We start from the raw sequence: 23619 nt of genomic DNA on the forward strand, positions 1-23619 counted from the left end.
CACAATGTTTAAATATTTAAAGGCACAAGTTTTACATTTTCATAACTTACCTTTAAAATGGGTCAGATTTTATAGGGTTTGGGGCTCAGGCCAGGGCAATAGTTAATGGTGATGCCGTTTAAGTGTTGGTGAAATCTACTACTATTGCTATTCTTTTTGTCTCCTGTACTGAAATGGTGTTCGATGTTTAATATCAAGTAAACTGGTCACTGAACTGTACTACATTCCCAAGGTACTTTGATCTCAAACATCTTTCCCATGAATCCATAGTGTACACTCTTCTTATTAGATCCAGTCCTGTTTAAAAATGGAATCTTGTAGCAGTAGCTTTAAACTAATGTGCAATATTTGATTGTGTCGTAATAGAAAGAAGAAAAAAAAGCCCAGAATGATTTTCATTGTGAATCTCTTTTCACTTGAAGTAAAATAATCATGTGCACAGATGAAGTTACAGATTTAAGGAGGATAAAATTGTCAACAGAAAGGATTTTCAGTCATACTGTAGCATCATAAATTAACATTTTCAACTAAATATCTGCTGCTTATACAATCCTGGACAGTTCATCCATGACCCGGAACAGAAGTCTAAACAATAATCAGTGTTGCATTAGTACAGGAGGGTTGTCGTATACATTCGTCCAGACAGAGTGAAAGTTGTGGTTGCAGAGGTGAACAATGTGAGCTTAAAGTTCGTTCCCCTGCAGAGCTGCATGGAGAGGACTTCCTCTTCATTATGTGACACGCAAACACAATCATTTAAAATCAAAATCATCTCGTCGTTTTAAATAATTTGAAACCAAATAATGTACGATCAAAGGTTTGACTCCCTTAATAAATCCATATTGGCTCGTATGTAACAATAAATCATCCCAGTGTTGCCTAAAATACAAACCTTTCATTCTGGTTTCACGAAAAATAACAGAGTGTTAATGTAACAGAACTAAGAGGGAAAACTGCCACGTGAGAGGTTTAACGAGTTTGTGTGTTATTTCTTAATTAGATTTTCCAAAAGGTTTGCTGACCACGACAGCATTTGGCAATAGTGCGACCCGTCCCCTATCCCGGTCAGTTCCAGTCTTCACTACGGGGGGGATAGAAGCCTCCACACTTCACACTGCATGTCAGGCGTTACTGGATGTCTTCAACGTAGTTGGCAGGATAGAGACCAATTTGTCCGTCCTTGAGGCGACCTTTGCACCAGCCCTGGTCATCCTCCTCGCCAATTTTAGTGAAATCATCACCTGTAAAATAATTGATTTACATTCCGTCATTCTTCCACATTTAGTTGTTTCAGCAGACAATACACATATAAGGACATACAGTACACATATATATAAAACAAATTAAAAAAAAAAGTAATGTTCATTATTATAATAAATAAAGCTAAAATTACATTTAAAAAAATCAAACTAATAATAATGATCAATAAAATATCAACAACAACAAACATAATAAGACATTTTTTGATGGACTCACTACATAAGTAAAGAAAGGGGGATGAAAAAAAAATTAAACATTTTTGACCACAATGGGCAATAAGGAGTGTCCGGAACTACAGTGCAGGTTTACAAGGAACTTGGAACTTAATGTTCTATGTCAAAGTATTTTAGGTGACATATTGTTTAATAATAATAATAATAATAATAATAATAATCTCTATTTATATAGCGTAAACTGTTGTAATTGTGTCTTTGCTCAAGCTGGTAAAATACAGGATGAATAAAAAAAAAAATGTACCTGCTGTGAAGCTAAGCTCGTCCTGCTCCTGGCCTTCATAATCATACAAGGCCCGGACTGGCACCGAGATGACCGGAGAAGTCGGCTCGTCCTCGAATGGGTTCCCATCCCCATTTGTGGAAAACGGATTAACGGTCATGTCCTCATCCGACCAGTCGGGGGTCTTCTCTGCACTGCTTACACTGTTCACACACAGAAATCAGGTATTATTAAGAGGAAGCTTATATCATGGAGGTGAGGAACCCAACAGCTCACGTGTCAGAGGAGACAAAAGTGAAAAAGCCAGAAGAGAAAGAAAACAAACTAAGAAAAAAAAGAACTTGATGATCGAGCCTGTAGACGCCGTCGGCTCAGTGTGAGTGTGGATCATGCTCTCAAGCAGCAACATCACTGCCAGGCTTGATTTGTGTTATGAATTGTTGAATTGACAACACAATGATCAATACACGAGCACAGAGAGTGAACACTGCTGTAGGGGAAAACACTAACATAAGAACATAGCACACAATGACAGAAAAAACAAGACAAATCACCGTAGTGCAGGCACGATTTGGGCCAACAGAGGGCGCCCTCTACTCACCTGATTTACAGTCAGACCATGTTTTAAGTAATTTGTAAGAGACATAACTTTATTAAAATATGAATATTAACATTTGACTGAAAACTACTTTTTAAAATTCTTATTTACATGTCCCAAATGTCGTAATAACACATGAATATACCAATATATGAGGCGTGATTGTCCAATTTTTTAAAAGGAGGAAATATCAGTCGATCTGATTTATCATTTGTTCATTCAGTTTTATTTTAAAACGAAAATAAGCACACCAGGTTATTTATTTATTTTAGTTTTGATTAATGGAAGCCATCATCAGTCGGTTTTTAACCTATTATTTATTATGAAATTAACAAACCATAGAGGGAGCCATGAAGCTTCATTTGAGTGTTTTTGACATCACTGGTCTGACTGTAAGATGAAACACACTGTGAACACCAGAGACTCACACCGGACACATGCACCAGTAGTGTTCTGCAAGATGTGAAGGACAGACACACGCTTTTGTTTGTGTGACATGCCATTCAGTTCATGCAGAGCAACACAACCTTCCACCTGAGGAAGAAGCAGCAAAGAAGGCGGCAGCACAAGACAAGACTAGATCCATCAACCACAGACAAGAGAGAAACGGGCGGTGTGTGTGGCGCCGAGGCCTTCAGGTCACCAACGTTTTTATTTCCTCTTTATTCGCATACCAAGATGGCGCCGACAGGACGGCGACTTTAACAGCAGCTCCGAGTGTTTTTTGGGTTTATTACTTTTTTCCGAGGTTTGCCTCTGTCTTTTCAAACTTTTCTTTTCATCATACTGTCTCTTTAAGACTCGCGGACAGTTTTCTATAAAAATTGGAAACTTTCAGTGAAAAAGGAAAGTTTTTCATCGCTTTTTCTGGTGCGCAACGGGCGTCCTGCGCGCGTAATGGCCATCGTCTACAGTCGGGATCAGCTGCTGGCGCTGCGTTTCTCCGCGGTGCGGCCGGAGGAGCGACCCATCATCCCCCGGGATATTATGAAGCGGAGACGGGGACGCCGCGCCGGAGTTAAACGCCGGGAGCTGAGGAGAGCTTATCGACCGGCGCTGCCGTCCGTCGTCATGGGCAACGTGAGATCTCTGCCAAACAAGATGGACGAACTCGCGGCGGCGACCAGGTTCGACCCGGAATATCGACGGTGCAGTATGCTGATGCTCTCGGAGACGTGGCTGAACCAGAACCACACGGACGCGATTGCTGTGCTGGATGGATTCTGCTTATTACGCGCGGACCGGACGGAGATGAGCGGGAAGAGAAAGGGCGGAGGACTGGCAGTGTTCGTCAACGAGAAGTGGTGCCTTCCCAGGCACGTTACTTTAAAGGTTCAACACTGCTGTCCTGACATTGAACTTTTGGCGCTGAGTCTGAGACCTTTCTACTTGCCACGGGAGTTTTCACATGTTGTCGCGGTGCTTGTGTACATTCCACCGTCGGCGAGCGCGGAGGCAGCATGTGACGTCATCACTGGAGTAGTGAACGGGTTACAGACTCAGAGCCCTCAGGCCCTCTTTATCATCTCCGGTGATTTTAATCACGCATCTCTTTCTTCCTGTCTGCCCAAATTCACGCAGTACGTCACTTGTGCCACCAGAGACAATAACACACTGGACCTTTTCTATGCGAACACTAAAGACGCTTATTTATCATCCCCCCTTCCTCCTTTGGGACGAGCTGACCACTGTCTGGTCCATCTCCTACCTGTTTACAAGCCACTTGTGAGCAGGCAACCAGCAGTGACTCGCTCAGTCAAGAAGTGGTCTGAAGAAGCTGAGGAAGCTCTGCAGGTCTGCTTTGAGACCACGGACTGGAGCATCTTCAGTGAGTCCCACAAGGAGGATATTGACGGACTAACTTCATGTGTCACGGACTACATAAACTTCTGTGTGGAGAGCATTGTACCAACAAGAACTGTACGATGCTTCTCCAACCACAAACCCTGGATCAATCCTGATATAAAGGCTCTCCTAAAGGAGAAGAAGAGAGTCTTTAGGTCAGGAAACAAAGAGGATCTGATGGCAGTCCAGAAGGAGCTGAGAAGAAAGATCAGGGAGGGAAAGGGGAGGTACAGGAGGAGGATGGAAGAGAGTCTGGCCAACAACAACACCAGAGATGTCTGGAGAGGTTTGAAATCCATATCCGGACATCAGACCAGGCTCTCTGTAGCAGCGGGGGATAAAAATTGGGCCGACAACTTAAACAGTTATTTTTCAAGGTTTGAGGTGTCGGCTTCCCCCCCTGCTCAACCATTCACACCTCTACACTTACCTTCTCCTCTCCCCCGAGCTTGTATTGTCTCAGCCCCCCCGCTGACTCCACAGGGGACAATGCCCCCCCATCCCAGCCTGTCCCTCACACCTCTCCAGGTGAGAAATCAGCTTAGGAGAACCAAGACAACAAAGGCCCCTGGACCAGACGGCATCGGTGGCAAAGTACTCAGGACGTGCTCTGACCAGTTAAGTGAAATTGTTGGACTTCTGTTCAACATGAGCTTGACCCTGGGAAGAGTTCCACTACTGTGGAAGACGTCCTGTGTGGTACCGGTGCCGAAGACTCAGCACCCTAAGGATCCCAGCTGCTACAGACCTGTGGCCTTGACATCCCACCTTATGAAGGCTCTGGAGCGGCTGGTCCTTAGTTACCTGAGTCCTCTGGTGCGCTCCTCCATGGATCCGTTGCAGTTTGCCTACCAACCTGACATCGGCGTGGAGGACGCCATCATCTTCCTTCTCCACCGAGCACTTTCTCACCTGGAGTTGCCTGGAAGCACTGTGAGGATCCTTTTCCTGGATCTAAGCAGTGCTTTCAATACCATCAGGTCAAACATCCTGAGGGACAAGCTGGAGCTGTCTGGAGCGGACACTCACCTCACGGACTGGATTGTGGACTACCTCACCAACCGTCCACAGTTCGTGAGGACCCGGGATGGTGTTTCGAGGACTGTACTGTGCAGTGTAGGGGTCCCCCAGGGAACAGTGTTAGCACCGTTCCTCTTTTCACTGTACACTGCAGACTTCCAACACCTGTCTCCCACCAGTCACCTGCAGAAGTTCTCGGACGACTCCGCCATCGTCGGCCTCATTAGGGACGGGGATGACGGGCCGTACCGGGGACTTGTCCAGGACTTTGTTGACTGGTGCCTGGAAAACCACCTTCAGATCAACTCCAGCAAAACTAAGGAGTTGATCGTGGATTTCCGGCGGTGTCCCTCCATCTCCCCCTCACCACTGAACATCCAGGGACAGGACATTGAGATTGTCACGACTTACAAGTTCCTGGGTGTTCACCTCAACAACCGCTTGGACTGGGTGGATAACACTGCTGCTCTTTATAAAAAAGGGCGGAGTAGACTCTACCTGCTCCGGAGGTTGAGGTCGTTTGGTGTCCGGGGGCCGCTCCTGAAGTCATTCTATGACTCAGTAGTGGCCTCTGCCATCTTCAACGGTGTGGTCTGCTGGGGGAGCAGCATGACAGCAAAGGATAGGGCTAAACTGGACAGCCTTATTAAGAAGGCCAGTTACGTCCTAGGGCGCCCCCTGGATCCTGTGGAGGAAGTGACTGGAGGGAGGATGCGGAGCAAGCTGGGCTCCATGAGGAGGAACTTGTCTCACCCTCTCCAGCACACACTGAGGGCATTGAGGAGCTCCATCAGTGATAGGATGCTCCATCCCCGGTGTGTGAGGGAGAGGTACCGCAGGTCTTTCCTCCCTGCTGCCATCAGACTCCACAACAAAAACACACCTAGATAACTATTTAACTGCACCTCTTGTTATTTATGTAAATATGATTGTGTAAATATTATATAGCGCAGATTTATCTTTTATTCCATTTAGATTTTATTTCTCGTTTTTATTTCTGGGTGTTTTTATTTCTCGTGCTGCTGTTAAACCGAATTTCCCCTCGCGGGACTAATAAAGGTTTTCTGATTCTGATTCTGATTCTGATTCTGATGTGGTTGACTGTGGTTTCCACCCTGATTTCTTCCTCCTCCACTTGTTCCTCATCGTCGTCATCAAAAGGGTTCGAGCCCGTTGGGGCTTCTTTGAGCACAGACAGGCTGATGATATGAGGTAGAGTAGGAGACGGTGGTTGATACGCACACATTTACACACATTTACACACAGACAATGCATTGACAGTTGACATTTCTGGATGCTGGTCACGAGTCAAGCTCAAGGGTCTTTTAATCATGTGGGTTTCATTGAAATAGTTAAATAAATAGTTCAAATCAAAAGTGCTTCATTAAAAGTTCATTTAAAAATTAAAAATAGCACCTTTGCACCTTTAATTTAAATCCAACTTTTGTTATTGAAGTAAAAATACATATCAGTATGTTTTCTAACCAAGTATTGAAAAAAATAACTTAATTATCCAATTCAAAAAAAGATTTCTCTTTTACAAGACTTAATGTGAAAGATTGATTGAACGTCGATACAGTTGACGCAGTGTCACACACTGGCCATTGGTCATAGTCGGTGCAACAAATATTCCAAGTTAAAAAAAAAAAAATGGCCGACAGGGTAGATGAGGTCTAGCTATAAACATCTTCACATCAAATTATTTTTCATTATATATATATATATATATATATATATATATATATATATATATATAATGTTTAATGTATAATGTTTAATTTTTAATGAAGACTTGTGTTACTACTGTGGAATGTATTTGGATGTGTACCAATGAAAAAGAAAGCAGGAAGTGTTATTATGATGCTATTTGAGTCAGTGAACCATTGCAGCATCGCTGGCAGAAGCAATCATGGGGTGTTAAGTTTAGTGAAGTTGACGCCTTTGTTTGTGTAGTCATGCCTCTGAGCTGTTATTACACCAAACAACACTTTACCGAGAGCCAGCGAGAATGTTACTTTGCTCGGTTTCTATCAACAGACATATCTGACATCGCATCTGAACCTGTGCGACGGAATGAAGCGATCACGTTCAGCATCTGTCCTGACCGGCTTCTAAATTAAAACTGGGAAAGACAAAACTACGATGTGAAATATCTAAAAATTCAGCTCAAGGAAAGTATTTATACAACATGGTGGTGTAAAGTGAGGTCCCCACTAAATCTCAAGCTCTACTATGTACTACTCTCAATCACTCAGGCATAAATTAGTCAAAAAGAATCTTTACTTCAAGGTCATGACATAAAGGGAAATTGATTTAAAAATGTAATGGGGGGATGAATTTGCCAAGATAGTAGCCTTTTCTACTTAAGTCTTACACCGTCCTCAATGAAGAAAGGCCTTAGATTTAGAGGTTCACCTCATAATGGCTTTCACAAAAGTCAAACCCAGATACAAATTAAACTAGCTGATCCTTCTGATCGGGAAAAACTGTCCCGAGGTTATCACCCTCCTTTGTATCAGGACTAATGTTATGTTCTTTTTTAACTTCTTTTTGAACTTAAAGTTCAAGTTGTATTTGTTTAAACAAAGGGGTTGCAACTAAATAAATACTAAAACATAGTTATTTCTTTATTTTCTATCTGTTGTTTACAGAAATTCAGCCTCCTCCAACATAACCAATCTCAATCGATCTCCTTAGCAACACCTTCCCTCTGGATGTCTTTCTTACCACGTCCACGAGCCTTATTGGTTAGTCTTCTTCAACGTTCTTCGTCAGATGTGTGTCCACTGTCGCTCTTCTTCACGTGTCCAAATCATTGAAGTCTGGCCTCCACAAATGGAGGCAAATACTTCCCATGCCTGACATTCTCTCTGTTAACTCCTTTATACACTCCTCCAGTGCACTGGACGCATGATACTACAAGTGTCCAACTCAAACACAAACAAAGCCTCCCATAAGGTACAGCCAAGTCATACCCTTTTTCTACATGAACCACACAAATTGTTTAAGGATAAACTGCTCTGTTATCCACCGTTTTCGTCTGCTCACATGTTGCTACAACAAGATGGGGTTTTCAGGAAAGACAAGATCGCTCTTATCTTCTCGATCAAGAGTGACATCATCAACTACGTTACGTGTAAAACCAAAATTGAAAAATTAAAAAGGAACGTCTTAAACTCCATTTACAGCTGCCAGGTTAAAAGTGTAATACTTGTGACACTACGAGTGTTTGACTAATCCACATTTGGGAACACATTCATACATGTAGTCACAGACTTGGCACAAAATCTCACTACAAACACTGCGTCGCTAAGGAAACTCAGACGTCAGACCAGGAAGTGGCATTGCGCAACTTAAAACATGCCTTACATGGTAAAAAAAAAAAAGAGTTGCATGAGGTTGTGGTGATGTTAAGTAATGTACCTGCTGCCGGTCTTTGTTTGCTGAACGGGCTGGTCCGACCCGGTCTGGCTGATGCCCGTTAGCGTCACGCCATCGGACGGCTTCTTCTTCTCTCGCCTACTGAGGGTTCGGTTCAGGTCTATAGACCAGTCCTGTGAGGAAAAACACCGTCAACAACTGGATGACCACGAAATTCAGCACCGACATTGAACGGGAGAACCTTCAAACCACAGCAAATCAAACAGAGAATCATTTTATTAAGACCTTGACACAATTCATTAAAGAAGGTTTGGGAGAAATGGATGTAGATGAAAGCGGGTTCTGCTTGTTTCGCTTTGAAAAAATATTATTTAACATGTATTTATTATTGATGCTGAGGATGGTTTAACATACAGCTCAAATCAGAATGTTTTTAAGAATCACGGAAGCGAGCATAAGAGGCAGTAAATGAGGATTCATGTATTGATATGACTCAAGAAAAAAAAAACATCAAAATGTGAATTTAAAAAAAGGAACTTGGCCTCCAGGGGTTTTCTACTGTCAAATGACAAACTGAATCAAAGCAGACTTTACTGATGGGTGTAAAAGTGAAGTGTCAAGTCTGATAAAATGACATCCGTCCACTGTCGACATGAAACAACCCTATACCAGAATAAACACAGACAAAGAAGAAACAGTAAGTCAAGGATGCAATTGCCATCTACCAGAAATATCAAAGGTAGCTCAGGTAGAAGGCAAGACATGAAAAAAAGGGTTTTATTAAAACTAAATATTTGTCATATGAGACAAAAATGTTAAGTTCTTATTAATAATAAAGCAGCAAACTTACAGCAGAAAGTTCCCGATGGGGTTTTAATTGTGACTTATTGACAGTGTGGACACCACAGCATGTATCTAAATACATGTCATGACAAAATCTTTCCTGTGTCAGAATTAAACTTCACATGAACCTACTTATATTCTGCAATGTCTTGAGGCAAGAAAAAAAGAGAGTTTGCACCTGAGCAGAACGGGACAAACATAGCAAACATTTGTGGCTGACCTGCAGTTATTTTTATAGTTAACATAGAGGAAATTAGTGAAATAAGTGTCAGAAGTCAGAAGATGAACACACTCCACACACATCAATGAAAGCAACAACAAATTAAAGTTAAGAGTGAAAGCGAGTTTTCCCCTTTTCCCCGAAATGTTGCTCAGACTGAGCAGCTCTCCCATGCAGAACTCACTACAATGGACCTTCTCTTAGAGGGGCGAGGATGGGACCAGTCCAAGTTCTGTCAGACGAGGGAGGGAAATGAAAGCAGTGGTGAGGGAAGCAGGTGTGAACAGCCTCGTCGGAAAAAGACGCGTGATGTTAGATCGCAAACGTTTGATTGATGGTGAGTGTTAAAGCATTACGAGTGAAATCAAGAACAAGATGATTGATTATTGTGAGTTTGGTTTACAAGGATGGTAGAAACGGGTCATTCAAAAGGGAAACGGCAGCCTAAATTCCAGCTCCTTAAAGAGCCACAATAAAAAATTACATTGTGTAAAAAGTGTGCTCACGGTTTACTCTAAATGTAGTTAAAAGTTCAAATAAAACTGAATGTCTTACATTAATAAGTAAACAAGTAATTATTAGATATGTGTAAAAAATCCTTGGCATCACATGTAACCTTTAAGTTGCAGTTTAACTTTTTTTGAGGCAGTTAAATGGCATCAGGTTGTGGTTAATATGAGTTATATTAAGGAAGGGAAAGTAAATGTTTCCAGGGAAAAATGTGCATGTCAATAAATTGATGTATGAATGAGTCATTCTGATTTTAAGATATAAGCTGCAGTTCCTCATTCGAGTTACTAATCGGTAAAAATAGCTTCAGTAGTCAGTAGATACAGTCGGAACAGAATTTTGACCATTATGCAGTTCCCATTCAGTTAATCTTAAGAAATCCTTTTTTTTATTTAAATATCACTGTTTCCTTAAAAGTTAAAATACCTCAAACTGAGGCCAATTCATGGGCATGCCTGGACCCTGTGTGGATCTAAACCATTTGAGGTCCTCATCAGCGTCAGTTGCAGAGATTGTGTCATTCAGTGTGTGGTAAACGGTTTGGAATCTGCAAAGAGAGAAAATAAGCATCACCAAAAACGAGAATCTCTTGACTCCACTTAAGGAGAACAAACGACCAAACCTGTGGTTTGAGGAAAGGTCGATGTGTTGTTTGACTTCGAGCAAAACTTCCCGGAAAAAGCAAATACGTTTGTCTTCAAACTGCTGCCATTGTTCAAAGACCTGCTCCATGTTCTCCATGTACTGAGGCGTCAACTTGTCCAGCTCCTCCAGAGACTTCTCGTAACGTTCTTTAGTCTGGATGAATGATGGGAGGAAAATTTTAGCATCCTTAACTTCTCATTTCATTTTCATTGTGTATACATTTTGTTGCATACATAGAATAGAAGTAGTCAGGTTTGCATGGTCATGGTTTTATCTTTGACTAGAGAACTCAAAACATTCCTTGACCAGAATGTTGACGTCTCCATCACATGACAAGTTTCTAATGTTATCTTTGACAAACCAATCTAACCACATACCAAACTATTAAAAGTGAAGGCATAAGCTTAAGAGAAATGTTTTACTTTATTCCGAATTTAAATTCTGATGACACAATTATGCTGACCTGTACTGCATTTTCTTCAATAGCCAGGTTAAATTGATCCACACGATGACAATAGAATAGAATAGAATAACTTGAATTGTTAACGTCTCTCACCTTCTCCACCTCCTGCTGACACTTCTCCACTTTCTCTTGAAGCTTTTTCAGAGCATCAGGATTGTTGTTGCTCTCCAGTTTGCTGTTTGTCTCCCTGCTTGCGGCCAGTTTCTCCTCTTTGCAGGCTGAGTGATAGGCCTTCTTCTGTGTCTCCACCTGAGCATTCGGACGGGAGGGGAGCAGCAGGTTTAAAGTGATTTCCAAATAATCTTGTTCAAAAATAACTCTTAAGCGGTGTGTTTTTATGTCTTTTCGAAAACAATAAGTTGGCCTCAAAAATCCATCACGAAACAATTCTAAAGATGGCACTTCTCTTCAAAACCATAAGTGTATCATTAAAACAAACCCACACGCCTTCATAGACTTGAGCAACTATCAACACAATTGAATACAATCGACAGGTAACTTGCTCCTTTATACACTTAATTATTGAATCATTTAAAAATTAGGAAGTTCATCTTCAAAACCATGTGACCGAGCTGCGTTTTGAAAACAAAAGTAGACTCTCCTTCGAACAGAATGTTCCGCTGAAATCAAGACTCTATATGCATGCATATATTAACCTTTTTACTGATATCTCTTTAACACAGCACAGAAAAGGATGGATGGAAGCAGGAATAAATGGCAGTTGACCTAAAAATTAAAATTAGCAGTTTTTTTTAAACAGAACTCTACATGAACAAATGTTGAATTAGAGCATATTATTAATTGCCAGCATCAAAATATTATACGATTTAAAAATATCTTGCGAGCCTTAAAGATAATCTTAATACATAACATGAAGAAAAGGGTAATATGAAGATTCTTTTAATGAAATTTTCTCTACTACTTCCGTTGAAGAAGACATATTGACATAGATTTTCTCACATAGCTGCAATGATAGTTCTTCAAAAACAAACGCGATGATTATATAAGATAGGTAATAACCCAACTAAATCAGATCGGATTTTATTAATCATGTGTTTTGCTTTGATCTTTTGTTTAAAAAAACGTTTTTTAAACAAAAAACATTACCGTTTTTATCACAGGTAATGCGATTCTAAAAAACGAAATGATGAAGTATTAACATATACATAATGCCCATTTATTGTTTTTGCTTAAAAGTTCATGTCGGACGCAGATGTGTTCTGTCATTTGGACAAATAACTGGACACTGCAGTCTAGTCAAGTCTTTCATTTTAAACAACATGCAGTGACATGTTCCACCACAGGTGTGTCAGCAACATGTCAGCTACCTGTCGAGCTATGACCCCCTGCGTCAGGTCAAATACATTCAAAACAAAACTAACAGCGACCGTGACATGCTGAACCACCCCCTTCTTTTGTTCTAGTTAACTTAATAAACCCAATTTACTAGTCAAATTCCCAAAATTCGTCCCAAGTTAGTCAGATGATCAATAATGAACATCCATGGTAACAACACGACTGTTCTGTTGCTGCAAAACAACGCAGCCTAGGACGCCTTCGCCGTGTTCTGTGGTGACATTAGAGGCAGGAAATGAGAGCCTGCGGGTTGCAACACACATGTATGTGCACACAATCACAGAAACACGGAGGAATTTCAAGCAAACAGTCCACGGAATTGTACTAGGCAGAAGGTTCAATGCCACAGTGCTTTCACACACAAAAAAGTGTTGTGATAAAGCAGGTCGTCATTGGGCAACAGAAGACAATGGTGTAATGACTTCATCATGGGCATTGAAGAATAAAATTGATGTTCACATCATAACTGCTGAGGCTTGTCGCTGGTAATTAATTCAGTTTTCTTTTCCACTCCTTTAACAAACAATTACAAGGAACAAAAATATGAATACTGATCCAAATTTGTAGATACTTTTCTATATTTTAAAAAGGAATGTTTCTAATGCGACACTGGCCGAGCTAGTTTCATAAAGTTGCATTTATGTAATCAGAGTCAACACGACATGATATATAAAGTACTCCCCGTTCCCAGTTATCTTATATTTACAGAACTATGTTACATAATCTTCACTTCTTTGCCAAGAAATATAAAGATAACAGTCTTCAGCCTTTAAATCTTTCCGAATGATGATACTTTTGCATTAAAATGTAAACTAGGTGGAGAAAACAATTGGTATTTTTACTATAACAAAAAAAAAACATTTGTTTATTAGCAGTTATTGCATTTAGGAACAGACTAGTTTTCTGTTTATTACTGATGAATGTATGGCTAATTCTGCGTGATGTGTGTGAATGTTTTCTTTTAAGAAAACGCATTCTGTGATGTTAAAAGTAAAATGTGCTTTTGTCAGCTAGCTAGTTGCCAAAGTAAGCCACTTTCAAGGTAGTGTAGAACTTTGTTTCTATAACACTGGAAAACCTATTCACATCCTGACATCGGATAATTATTATCATTATAATGCTGCCGTACAAAAATTAAATATTTTTTAATTTTATTTCAATATGTATGCATTTTTTCTTTATTAATGCAAATCAATACATACTTTAGTAGTTCAACATGTTCTTATTTGGTTATATTTCTATCTGTGTTGTGATTAAACTGTTCATTATTACGTGAATTGTTATATATTCTCGTGTATTTGCAAATACTTCCTAACAAAGTGCTATCCAATTACTTGATTAATCTATTTAACTAGTCATAACGTATGATACAAGTTTGGCATCTTTTACCAACAACTTGTTGAACCACACAGAACAGCTCAAACTAGTCAAATCAGGTTCTCTGGTGGATTGCCGCCAGCTTCCGGGATCATTCCTAGATCTTAGCGAGAGCAGTGAGTGCAGCACTGGCTCGACAGGATGCAAGTTAAAAATACACTTTATTAAATCACACGAGGGGGACTGAATCTGAAAGTGGTAAAAATAGATTCACACCTCTTTGAGTTTCTTAGCCCAGGGTTTCTGAGCTTTCCGGAATCCATCGTCAGCCTCTTTTGTTTCTTTAAAGCCTCCGATCATCTGTTTGTGGTAATAGTCTCTCTGCCAGTTCTTCAGTTTCTCAAAGTCTTCTCCCATCAGTGCAGCCTTCACCTCCATGTGGAGCTCGCTCACCTTCTCTGCTTCTGTGCACAGAGCCATCCACGCTCGTTCCAGTGAACCGTACTGGGGACCTATGGGGACAGTTATCCATAAATAATGTGGACATATATACGGTAATAGGATTTTACAGCTCAACTGGTGACATTAAATAATATTACACAGAAAAGAATATTTTCATTTGGATTAGCTAGTGTGTAGATTTGTTAAACCTACTTTACTGTGAGTCAACTGACTCCTTCAAGAAGTATATTAAGACCTTTTTATTCGTGCAGGCCTTTTCCTCATTTTTTGGGACTCCTGTGTTTGTGTCTGTTTTTAAATCTGTAGGTATTTTTAACTTGTTTTGCTCTTGATTGTTCAAGCGCTTTGTAACCTCAGGTGCTTTACAAATAACTGTTACTTACTTAATTATATAATTTGCAGAAATAAAATCTTTGTTTTCAGAAAATATAATTTATTTTAGAAACAGGCTGTTAACTACTGTTTGTGCGTAAAGAGGAAAATTGTGCTGCGTTTAAAGACAACTTGCAAAAAGAAAACAAATCAAAGGTTCATCAGGCTTCATTCAAATAGGAGGATAATTCTGTAAATAGCAGGACATTTTTTAACATGTTCAAGTTGCTTGACTAAAATAAACCTATTATATTCTTCTTATGTTTAATTATTTTTTGTCCTAACAGAGCTTGTCGTATTCGTACCTTTGTCTATAAGTTGCCTCCATCGTTTACCCCATTCCGTCAGCTGCTGTGCGTACGACTTTTCAATCCGTGCTCGCTCGTGAAGACAGTTCATCAGGTCATTACAAAGTCGATTTCCATCGTCTACCCGCTTTACAGCTCGCTTGTAGTTGCCGACCTGAGAAAACACAAAAATGGTACAAAGGTTGGTTGTTTTATGAGTTAGAGGATTTGGTTTCGATAACAGCTTAAAACTAAATCTAATCCAACAAGTTTTTAACTTAAAGTGAATCGTTTACCTCCCAAAAGCTATCGCTGGAAATGTCAAGCATGGAGCCATCGCAAGAGCCCGACATGGCTGCTTCACCGAGTGAAGAGGACCTGAATGGAAATGCAAGAATTTACAAGTCAAAAAAGCACACATAAGACAATACAGAAAACTACTTAACAGTAATGGCTTTGTTTTTATGTCGCCTTTATTAAGTCAGAGTCGAAATACAAAACTTTTTGTCATTGCCATTTCAAATATCTTAAGTAATTACATTATCCCTTTTAATTTATCTTATCAATTTAATTAGTAATCCATTTTCATCAATTTACTTTAAGTGCCTTTTAGTACCATAATTCCATGTTTCCTTTACAAATACATTTTCCCTACCCAATTAAAAAACTTACTTTACACTAATAATTTATTGTAAGTAGTGTAAGTAAGTAATTTGTATTTATATAGTGCTTTTCCAGACCAGGGTCACAAAGCGCTTAAACAATCAAAACAATACTCAACATTTACAAATGTATGTAAAATGAAGTAATACAGATTTTTACAGCATTCCTTTTTCCTTTCACCCTAAATTTAGACTTTTTCTAAGTCATTTCTTCTTTCAACGACAGACAACAGTCCCAGTATATTATGTGGCCCCCTAACAAATGTAATTGCCCACCGCCTACTACAGAGCAGACAAGCCTTATCATATGGATGCAGCAACATTCCTTATGAGGAAAACTGCTCAGGAGTTCACAGACATCAGACAGTTAATATAGTTCACAACTAAGATGTGGGAAATTTGCAACCTAGTTAAATATATTCTGAGCTGTAGGTCTGTGTTCTTGTGGAGGGTCTACAGATCACACAGTAAAACCGGTGTGGTTTATTACAGTGCTGTGGTTCAGTAAAATAAAAACTATTGAGAGACCTAGAGCAAGCGGCTTCCTCTTCTTTTGGAGTAGAACCACAGAAAGTCTTCTGTCGATGCTCCTCTCCTCTCACGTCCCATCCTCTGAAGCCATCACAGTCATCTTTCATCCCCTTTTTCTATCCAACATGTGAAATTCGGTACCAAACCTAAAGACCCGCGTTGAATATCTGATAGCTACTCTTGGTAAGAGAATCTATTCGTAAGCCAAAAATGAACAGAGAGTCTTTCACATGACGAATGGGATGAGCACAAGCATGGGAGTGTGTGTGTGTGTGTGTGTGTGTTGGTCAATGGTCAGTGGCCCATACTCTCAAGGGCAGAGAGTGGACAGAGGCTTGTATTGTGGTCAGCAAAGGATGGGGTGGCAATTGAAAAATTCTTGTTTTACTATGATTATAGATCACAATTGGGTCAGAACATATACAAAGGGCAGTTGTTTCTGTTGCTATGAGCTTCAGCAAGAGTATCAGAGTAGGAAAGTCTCTAAGCTTACATGCACGTCTGAAATTGGCTTAAAATATCTTCATCAAGATCCCACTGGGTTTCTGTTTGTAGCAGATTCTGTTGTCACAAAGATGCGCCGTTTAATACTTTGAGACTCCAAGCCACACATGTTTTTCTATTTTTTACATGATGCATGACCATATTCATCCCACTATTGATTGTTTTATATACCCTTAGGCTATAGGCATTGCTGTTTTGCAGTTGGTTCTGCATTTAAATCAATGCTGAAGCCCAGTAAGTAAGTAAGTAAGTAAGTAATTTTCATTTGATCTTGACAATTTGAAACAGTTTTTTAATTAAGTAATGTTTTATTATTTTGTTTACCATCAGAAGCTCTTCGAGACGACTCTTTTGAAAGATTCACAAATAATACATTTGTCACAAGGTCAGTGCTGGATTACATCGAGGACATTGTGTTGTCAAATAATGACCACTCATCTCTCTGTATCCAAACAGACTGAAAGCAAAAGTCCTCATGTAAATGGACACAAGTATCGGCTCTAAATATTCACTGTGGCTGCTCACGTCAGACACTAATGCAAAAAGATTTTAGTAGAATCGAAAAAACAAATGGCATCCTTATTGTGTCAATAACATTACCAGGATCCATGCAAACAGGAACTCAGTCAACTTTAAAATATTTGGAAATAGGATAAAGGGAAATAGAAAAAAGATAATCTAATTAAGCTTGAAATATTTAAAAATGTGTGATGTATAAATCTAATACGAGACCTTAACACATCAATTTCAGAACTTTGACAGCCAACTGAACCCCAAACTACATCTCCAAGTAAAATACCTACTACAGAAAATCCCCTTTTTGGTGATCAAGTTTGTGAGATGAACAATGGAAACCTTAATAAAACATGTGAAAATCTATGTGCTTTAGTTTAACAGGTGACCTAGATGCAAGTTAACAGAACTGTTGACCAAGCACAAGTCTGAAGTCCACTCAATTCCCTGACCATGCAGAGACATGTGCTGCTGAGCCACAGACATCCCTACTAAAAACACACAAACACACATTTGATTTAAGTCGATATAATTAAGCCCGATGAATAGCTTAACATGCGCCTTTTAAGCTTTTTGATTATGCTACCAAGCCTGACAAAATTCTCTTCTTGGAAGTCCATTGCAAAAGGATTGTCAGTGATGTCATCAATCCCATCTTCATTTCTTATTGTACACGCACAACCTGTGTCTCATAAACCAAACATGTGGGACACCTGGAGCTGGCTTTTGTCAATTAGGTGTCGTACAGCAAAAACAAAAAGTTCTGGTACCAAATGAAAACAAGCCGCTGCATATTTCCTTGTTTATGATTGAAGTGAAGTGCATACAAGTCATCACAAAGAGTGTCACTCTACTGCTACATTCATGACGGGGGTGAGCGCATACAAAGCCGACATGCACGTGCATGCCCGTCCCCAGGCCTGGAAAATGTGTGCAGAATAAGAACGGTACTGGAACATTCCATAAATCACTAGTACAAGCAGATAGTGGGAAAAATAAGTTCAAAATAAATACATTCGACATATAACAACAGCTTAATTGAATTGTCATTTACAACTACAGTAGGTTACTGTCCCTAAAGTTATGATTGTGATATGTTTTAAGATGGTGCTGACTAAATTCTAAGATGCTACTATTTGAGGACAGCATCCATTAAACTATATATTTCACATCATAATGCAATTTCAAGTCTTCTTTTTTTCAAAAAATATAGTTAAAGATATTGTAGACATAAGACATTGGTTTGGACATTGGAACACTTGAGATTGAGATTGAGAACTTCTTCACAAACAAACAGGAAAAACAATTTAATAATTCAGGAATTAGTAGCTTCATATTGTGATAGTTTAATTCGTGAAGTTTTATTTTTACAATGTCTTGTTGAATAACACAATTTACAAGGGGAAGCACAGGCAGTGGCAGAAATACTATTTTTCAGTGATCACAGATCAATGAGGGATCAGTAAAGTTCTATCCATCCATCTATTCCCTGATACCTCCACTGGTCTTTCATCCCACTCTCTCTTGTGTTACTACAACTAGAAGTATATCAACTCATTTACAAATGTACTAGTCATAACACATCATCCTTTCACAAAACATGCTAATAAACATATCACCAAAATAAAAAAAACAACATAAACCTTCAAGAACAAAAATGTTATCTTCAGGTTATAACTTGACCAAAAATTAAAACAATGTATACAATAATACATATACAATTAAAGAACGAGAACAAGTGCTAGGGCTAAACGATTATTGAAAATATTATAATTGTGATTGTGTGATTGTAAAAGGTAATAAGATAATACTAATTTGCGTTCATACGGAGGTTTAAAGAGATTATGAAGCTGATACTACAAGTTGTTCCACGTTGTTGAGACACTGGTAGCATTTTATCCACACAGTTGTCACATATTTAGCTCTTTAGCTTCTGTAGACGTCATTGATCAACTGGTTAAAGCGGAGTATTTCGGTTTACTTTCCTCTCCGCTTGTCCTTCTCAGTGCCGCTTGTAAGTCACTTGACTTCTTGATGGCCCGAAAATCAAACAAAAAATTAAAAAAAATTAAATAAATTGAAATTGTTAAATTTTTCTTCTGCAATCTTGAAAATCGATCTGACTGAAGGCGGGTATTTCGAACATTGACAAGTGACATTTAATACCCAAATAAAAGATTTTGGACATAACCTGTTTAAATGGCTTTGGTTAATCAAAAATCTTTTAATAAATGTACTATTCTCACCCTAATTTTAAATGAAATCACCAAGTAAAAAGTCTTATTTTTTAAAGAAAAGGGGTATCAAACCCATCCAGAAAACGGCCCGAGATGGTGCAGGTTTTTGTTACAACCAGTCAAGCACACATGAATTAATGAAATAGGTGTTGGCTTAAACAAGCGTCCGCTCACCAGAATTAACTGATTATCGTCTTAAGAAACCCGATTTGTTCAACTATATATGCCTGACTGGTTGGATCCAAACCCTGCACCATCTCCGCCCTTTTAGGATGAGTTTGAGACCCCGTCCTAGAGCCTTTCAAAGTTCTTAGTTTGGCAACACTAGTCAGTTGTCCCTGAATAAATAGAAAGCACCATTCTTCAAACTGGACAGTAGAACAGATGAAAGGGAAAGCTGTGATGAAAAAAAAAGTTTATATAATAACAAGGAGGGTTAGCAGCTGAATTATAGTGTCGTACTCATGTAAGGACAAATGACTATATTTCCAGGATGCAGATTTCCTGTTTACTTGTTGTGCTAATCTCTCTATTTCAGGGCGTTGCGAAAAATCCCGACAGAGACAAACATGTTCATCTAAATTATTGAAGGTCACAAAAAGTTTCCATGACAAGTCGAGTTCAGCACTTGACTGTTTCTCCTTAGTCAGTCACCTCTGGTCTGTATCCTGCAGTGAGCGGCCCGACAGCTGCACAGGGCTTTGGCAAGAACTCTGACGGCTCCGATTCGTGGAGAGACCTCGCTTAGATCCTTGTACCGGGGTTCATGAAAACAATCGGTTCATTAGCACTAGTCTGGGCGAAACAATGGCATTTGTTTGAAACGTTCAGGCATTTTCCACTGTACATGCCAGAAGCATGCAGCGACATAATAGAGGGAAATTCAGTTTGACAGGGGAGGGAGGGGAGATACTGACATCATACTGCCAACACCATTTCCTGTGGAATTCCCTCTACTGCACACGGCCCGTCAGGTGATGCAGTTTAAAAGGCCTAGAACGGTCCTGAAAGTGAATACTGCATTTACAAACTAGGTTCATTGCACATCGACGTAACACAGAGACTTGATTTGTGTAACCACTTGAAACCCGAATTTATTTTTCATCCGACAAGTTACGTCAAAGTCAATAGGTCTAACAGGAAATAAATACGGTTTCTTAAATATATTAAACATGCTTATACATTCTTTGAAAGAAAACGGTTGCTGCTTTGGCTGATAATCTAATAAAAACAATCGATTGTTGTGTGAGGTAGTTAGTGATTTATTGCACATGGGTGTCTGTACGGACAGATTACAAGCTATGGCAGGAAAATAAAAGCGTGAACTACGTAGGAATTAAGAGTATCTTGGGCAATGATAGTATGATGTATTATGAAGATGAGCGCTGGCAGCGAAGCAGATGTTTGCAGTTTGCTGTTTGGACAGCTGGGATCGGACATCCAAAAACACGGCTTTTCTATGGAGCAAGCGGTGATTGTAGTCGAGGTGAACTCCAAGAAGAAAAATTGGGACATTTTTGGAGCAGAAAGTTGGTTCCCAAAGAAAAAAGTGAGTGAGCTTTGGAATTATCCTGTTTGGGTAGAAAATATCATATGAAACTTGGTCATAGGTTCCCCCTGGAAACTGCCTGCATAAAAACTGTTTCTTACTTTGCATGACCCACTTATCCTTGTGAGTGTGCTAACCAAGTTTAAGACTCTTCATCCACACCCTTGACACTCATTCACAACATCATGAGCAAATAAGTTTAACTTGTTTCAAAAGTCCACACAATTAAAGCAACATTACAACAATTATTTCAACTGCATGAACATGGTTCACAAATAGACAGATAAAACTTTATTGATCCCTCTGGAGGTTTTCTCTTTTGGGAAATTGTTTAAAGCAATAAAGCTGCTGGAGGGACCAGACTCATGTTGTCATCCCAAAGAAATCCGAGACAAATAGTTGAACATTTCTTGTAAACACAATGTTGTTTCTTTATTGGGCACAGTCAAGCGTCCACATGTTTAAACTGTGTGCTGAGAGAACCAAAGCTTTGATATGTAGAGCAATACTTTCATCCCGATTTGGAAACCATTTCTAAGTTTAGCACAACTCTATTCTAGTTTAATCAGTGCACATGGTGGCCTGAAGAAGACAGAGGCAGTTGTTTAACCAATGTATTACCATAACTTTCAACAATTCATGTAAATCATGTTGGCGTTTACTAATCTGGAAATGTGACAACTTCCCCTTTTAACCAGCCCACCACAAGCTTTACTTTATGTGAAAAGGGGATTTGAAAGGTTGCAGAACAATTTCCTTAAAGTAGAGTACACTTTTTCAACACTTTTTCATACAATGATACAATTCTTATCATGAAGTGGTCAAGTAACCGGGTTTCGCTTCTGTTGTAGGCATGGATCGTGGTGAGATTTTGAAGATCTGTGACTTTTCAGAGTGCAACAGTTGCTACAAGAGATGCTGCTTCACAGTACTTTACTCTTAAATGTTTGGACTGTTTCGATAGGATTACCTAGTAAGTAAGTAAGTAGGTCATTTTTATTTATATAGCGCTTTTCCAGACCAGGGTCACAAAGCGCTTAAACAATATTCAATAAAGTATATACTTTAGAGGTCAAGATAAAACTGATAACACAACAGGAGTTCCAGAAAATCAAGGAAAAGCCTGAACAAATAAAAACGTCTTAAGATGTTTCTTGAAGGAGTCATTAGACTCCATCAAGCAGTCATTTGTCCTCCATTAACAAGGTCTTACACAATGTGATTTTCCCTTTGTCAACTGGGTTACACAATATCATGGTTTTTCCACACAAACGACATGTATCTGTTTTTCCTATTGAAAAAAAAAGAAAAAGTGCGAAATGTAAACAATCCTAGCCAAAGACAGTGAGAAATGTGTAGAAGACATTTCGAAAAAATATAATAGATATTTAAATTTAATATATTTTGAAAATAGTGAATTTAAGAGCGTTTTTAATAATGTATTTTAAGGTAGAGGGCAGATGTAAGGTAAGAAAACCAGCTGCTATTGTGGGTCCAGAAGTGATGGATCGTGTGACCATCACAGCTCAAATACAAACCTTTTGCCAACATATGACTTAAATTGGGAAACATTGTTTAAGGCTCAAGTGGAGAGGCTTTTGTAAATACTGTTATCTTTTCTAAAAAATCCAGCCCCACCCTTCTCTTCGAGCCATGAACGTCAACGAGCCTCAGAGGAACGACAGCAAGAGCAATATTCACACACAAATATAAAATGGGACGAAAACAAATGAAGGGGAGACTTAGTGAATGAGTTTCGATTCATTGTTGAGTTGGTAACATAAGGTGGGGGGGTCACTGCCTTAAATAAATAGGGGGGTTCGATCAAGAAACACGAACCAGCTCGTCCCATAGGGAAGTAACTTTTTACCGCTAGCCCAGTGTTAGCTTTAAAGCTATTTTGCGACAATGTTTAAATAAGTGTCGAATGTTCTTCATAGACGTGAAGCCGTGGACTCACCTGAGGCTGGTTTATTGCTCCAGGTGTTGTAGTACGAACGTACTGGTTTAATTCCTTTTGCTGTCGCCAGTTAAAATATCTTTCCCGAGTTTTTTGACCGAAGCACAGCAGCTCCAGCAGCAGCACGGACTACTGACACTGACGTCAAGCGCTCGGTGTTTGATGAAGCTTCCGGTATGTGTGCTTTTCAAAATAAAACACCAGTGTAAAGCTATTCGGTTTGTAACATATATCCTGTATAGATGATAATAATAAAAAAAAAGTATAACATAAAAGCGAGGTCATAAAGTCCTTTTTTTTTAAACCGACTCAAGTGACCACCTGTTCTGGTCATTTATATTCGGATGTATTTGAGACTGATCTGATTGTTCCCTGCAAACTTAAGTTTACACCAACAAGGGTGAGATAAATCAAGGGTGTGACCCGCCATTGTTTTCATCACAACAACTTAAAAGAAAGAAGGCCCACATGAAATGAAAGCAAACCGAAACAATAAAATTAGAGAATGCAAATGAGATGAATGAGATTAGATAATTAAATCAATAATCTTGGAATTAATTATCTCTCAAGTGTATGCATAAATTGATAATCTAGTGTTACATTTTCATTCTTAAAACCTAATCATCCA

General features: G+C 39.3%; 1 protein-coding gene across 4 annotated transcripts; it reads right to left on the bottom strand.

Moving 5' to 3' along the window:
- Positions 1 to 389: 389 nt before the first annotated feature.
- Positions 390 to 23134, bottom strand: pacsin2 (protein kinase C and casein kinase substrate in neurons 2). Of its 4 annotated transcripts, XM_087787348.1 has the most exons (13): positions 22992 to 23134; positions 15332 to 15413; positions 15054 to 15210; positions 14191 to 14426; positions 11335 to 11490; positions 10756 to 10931; positions 10560 to 10680; positions 9808 to 9855; positions 8603 to 8733; positions 6268 to 6378; positions 2962 to 2985; positions 1738 to 1919; positions 390 to 1241 (listed from the first exon to the last, which is right to left on the bottom strand). In XM_087787348.1, the coding sequence occupies exons 2-13, from the start codon at positions 15386 to 15388 to the stop codon at positions 1129 to 1131; spliced, it is 1512 nt and encodes a 503-aa protein (XP_087643474.1). In that variant the 5' UTR covers positions 15389 to 15413; positions 22992 to 23134; the 3' UTR covers positions 390 to 1128. The 4 variants fall into 4 exon arrangements, with proteins under 4 accessions (XP_087643474.1, XP_087643475.1, XP_087643476.1 ...); XM_087787349.1 differs by lacking the exon at positions 9808 to 9855; XM_087787350.1 differs by lacking the exons at positions 2962 to 2985; positions 6268 to 6378.
- Between the last annotated feature and the right edge of the window lie 485 nt (positions 23135 to 23619).

Source organism: Callionymus lyra, chromosome 3, assembly GCF_982586985.1.
Source record: "Callionymus lyra chromosome 3, fCalLyr1.hap1.1, whole genome shotgun sequence".
Classification (NCBI taxonomy): Eukaryota; Metazoa; Chordata; class Actinopteri; order Syngnathiformes; family Callionymidae; genus Callionymus; species Callionymus lyra.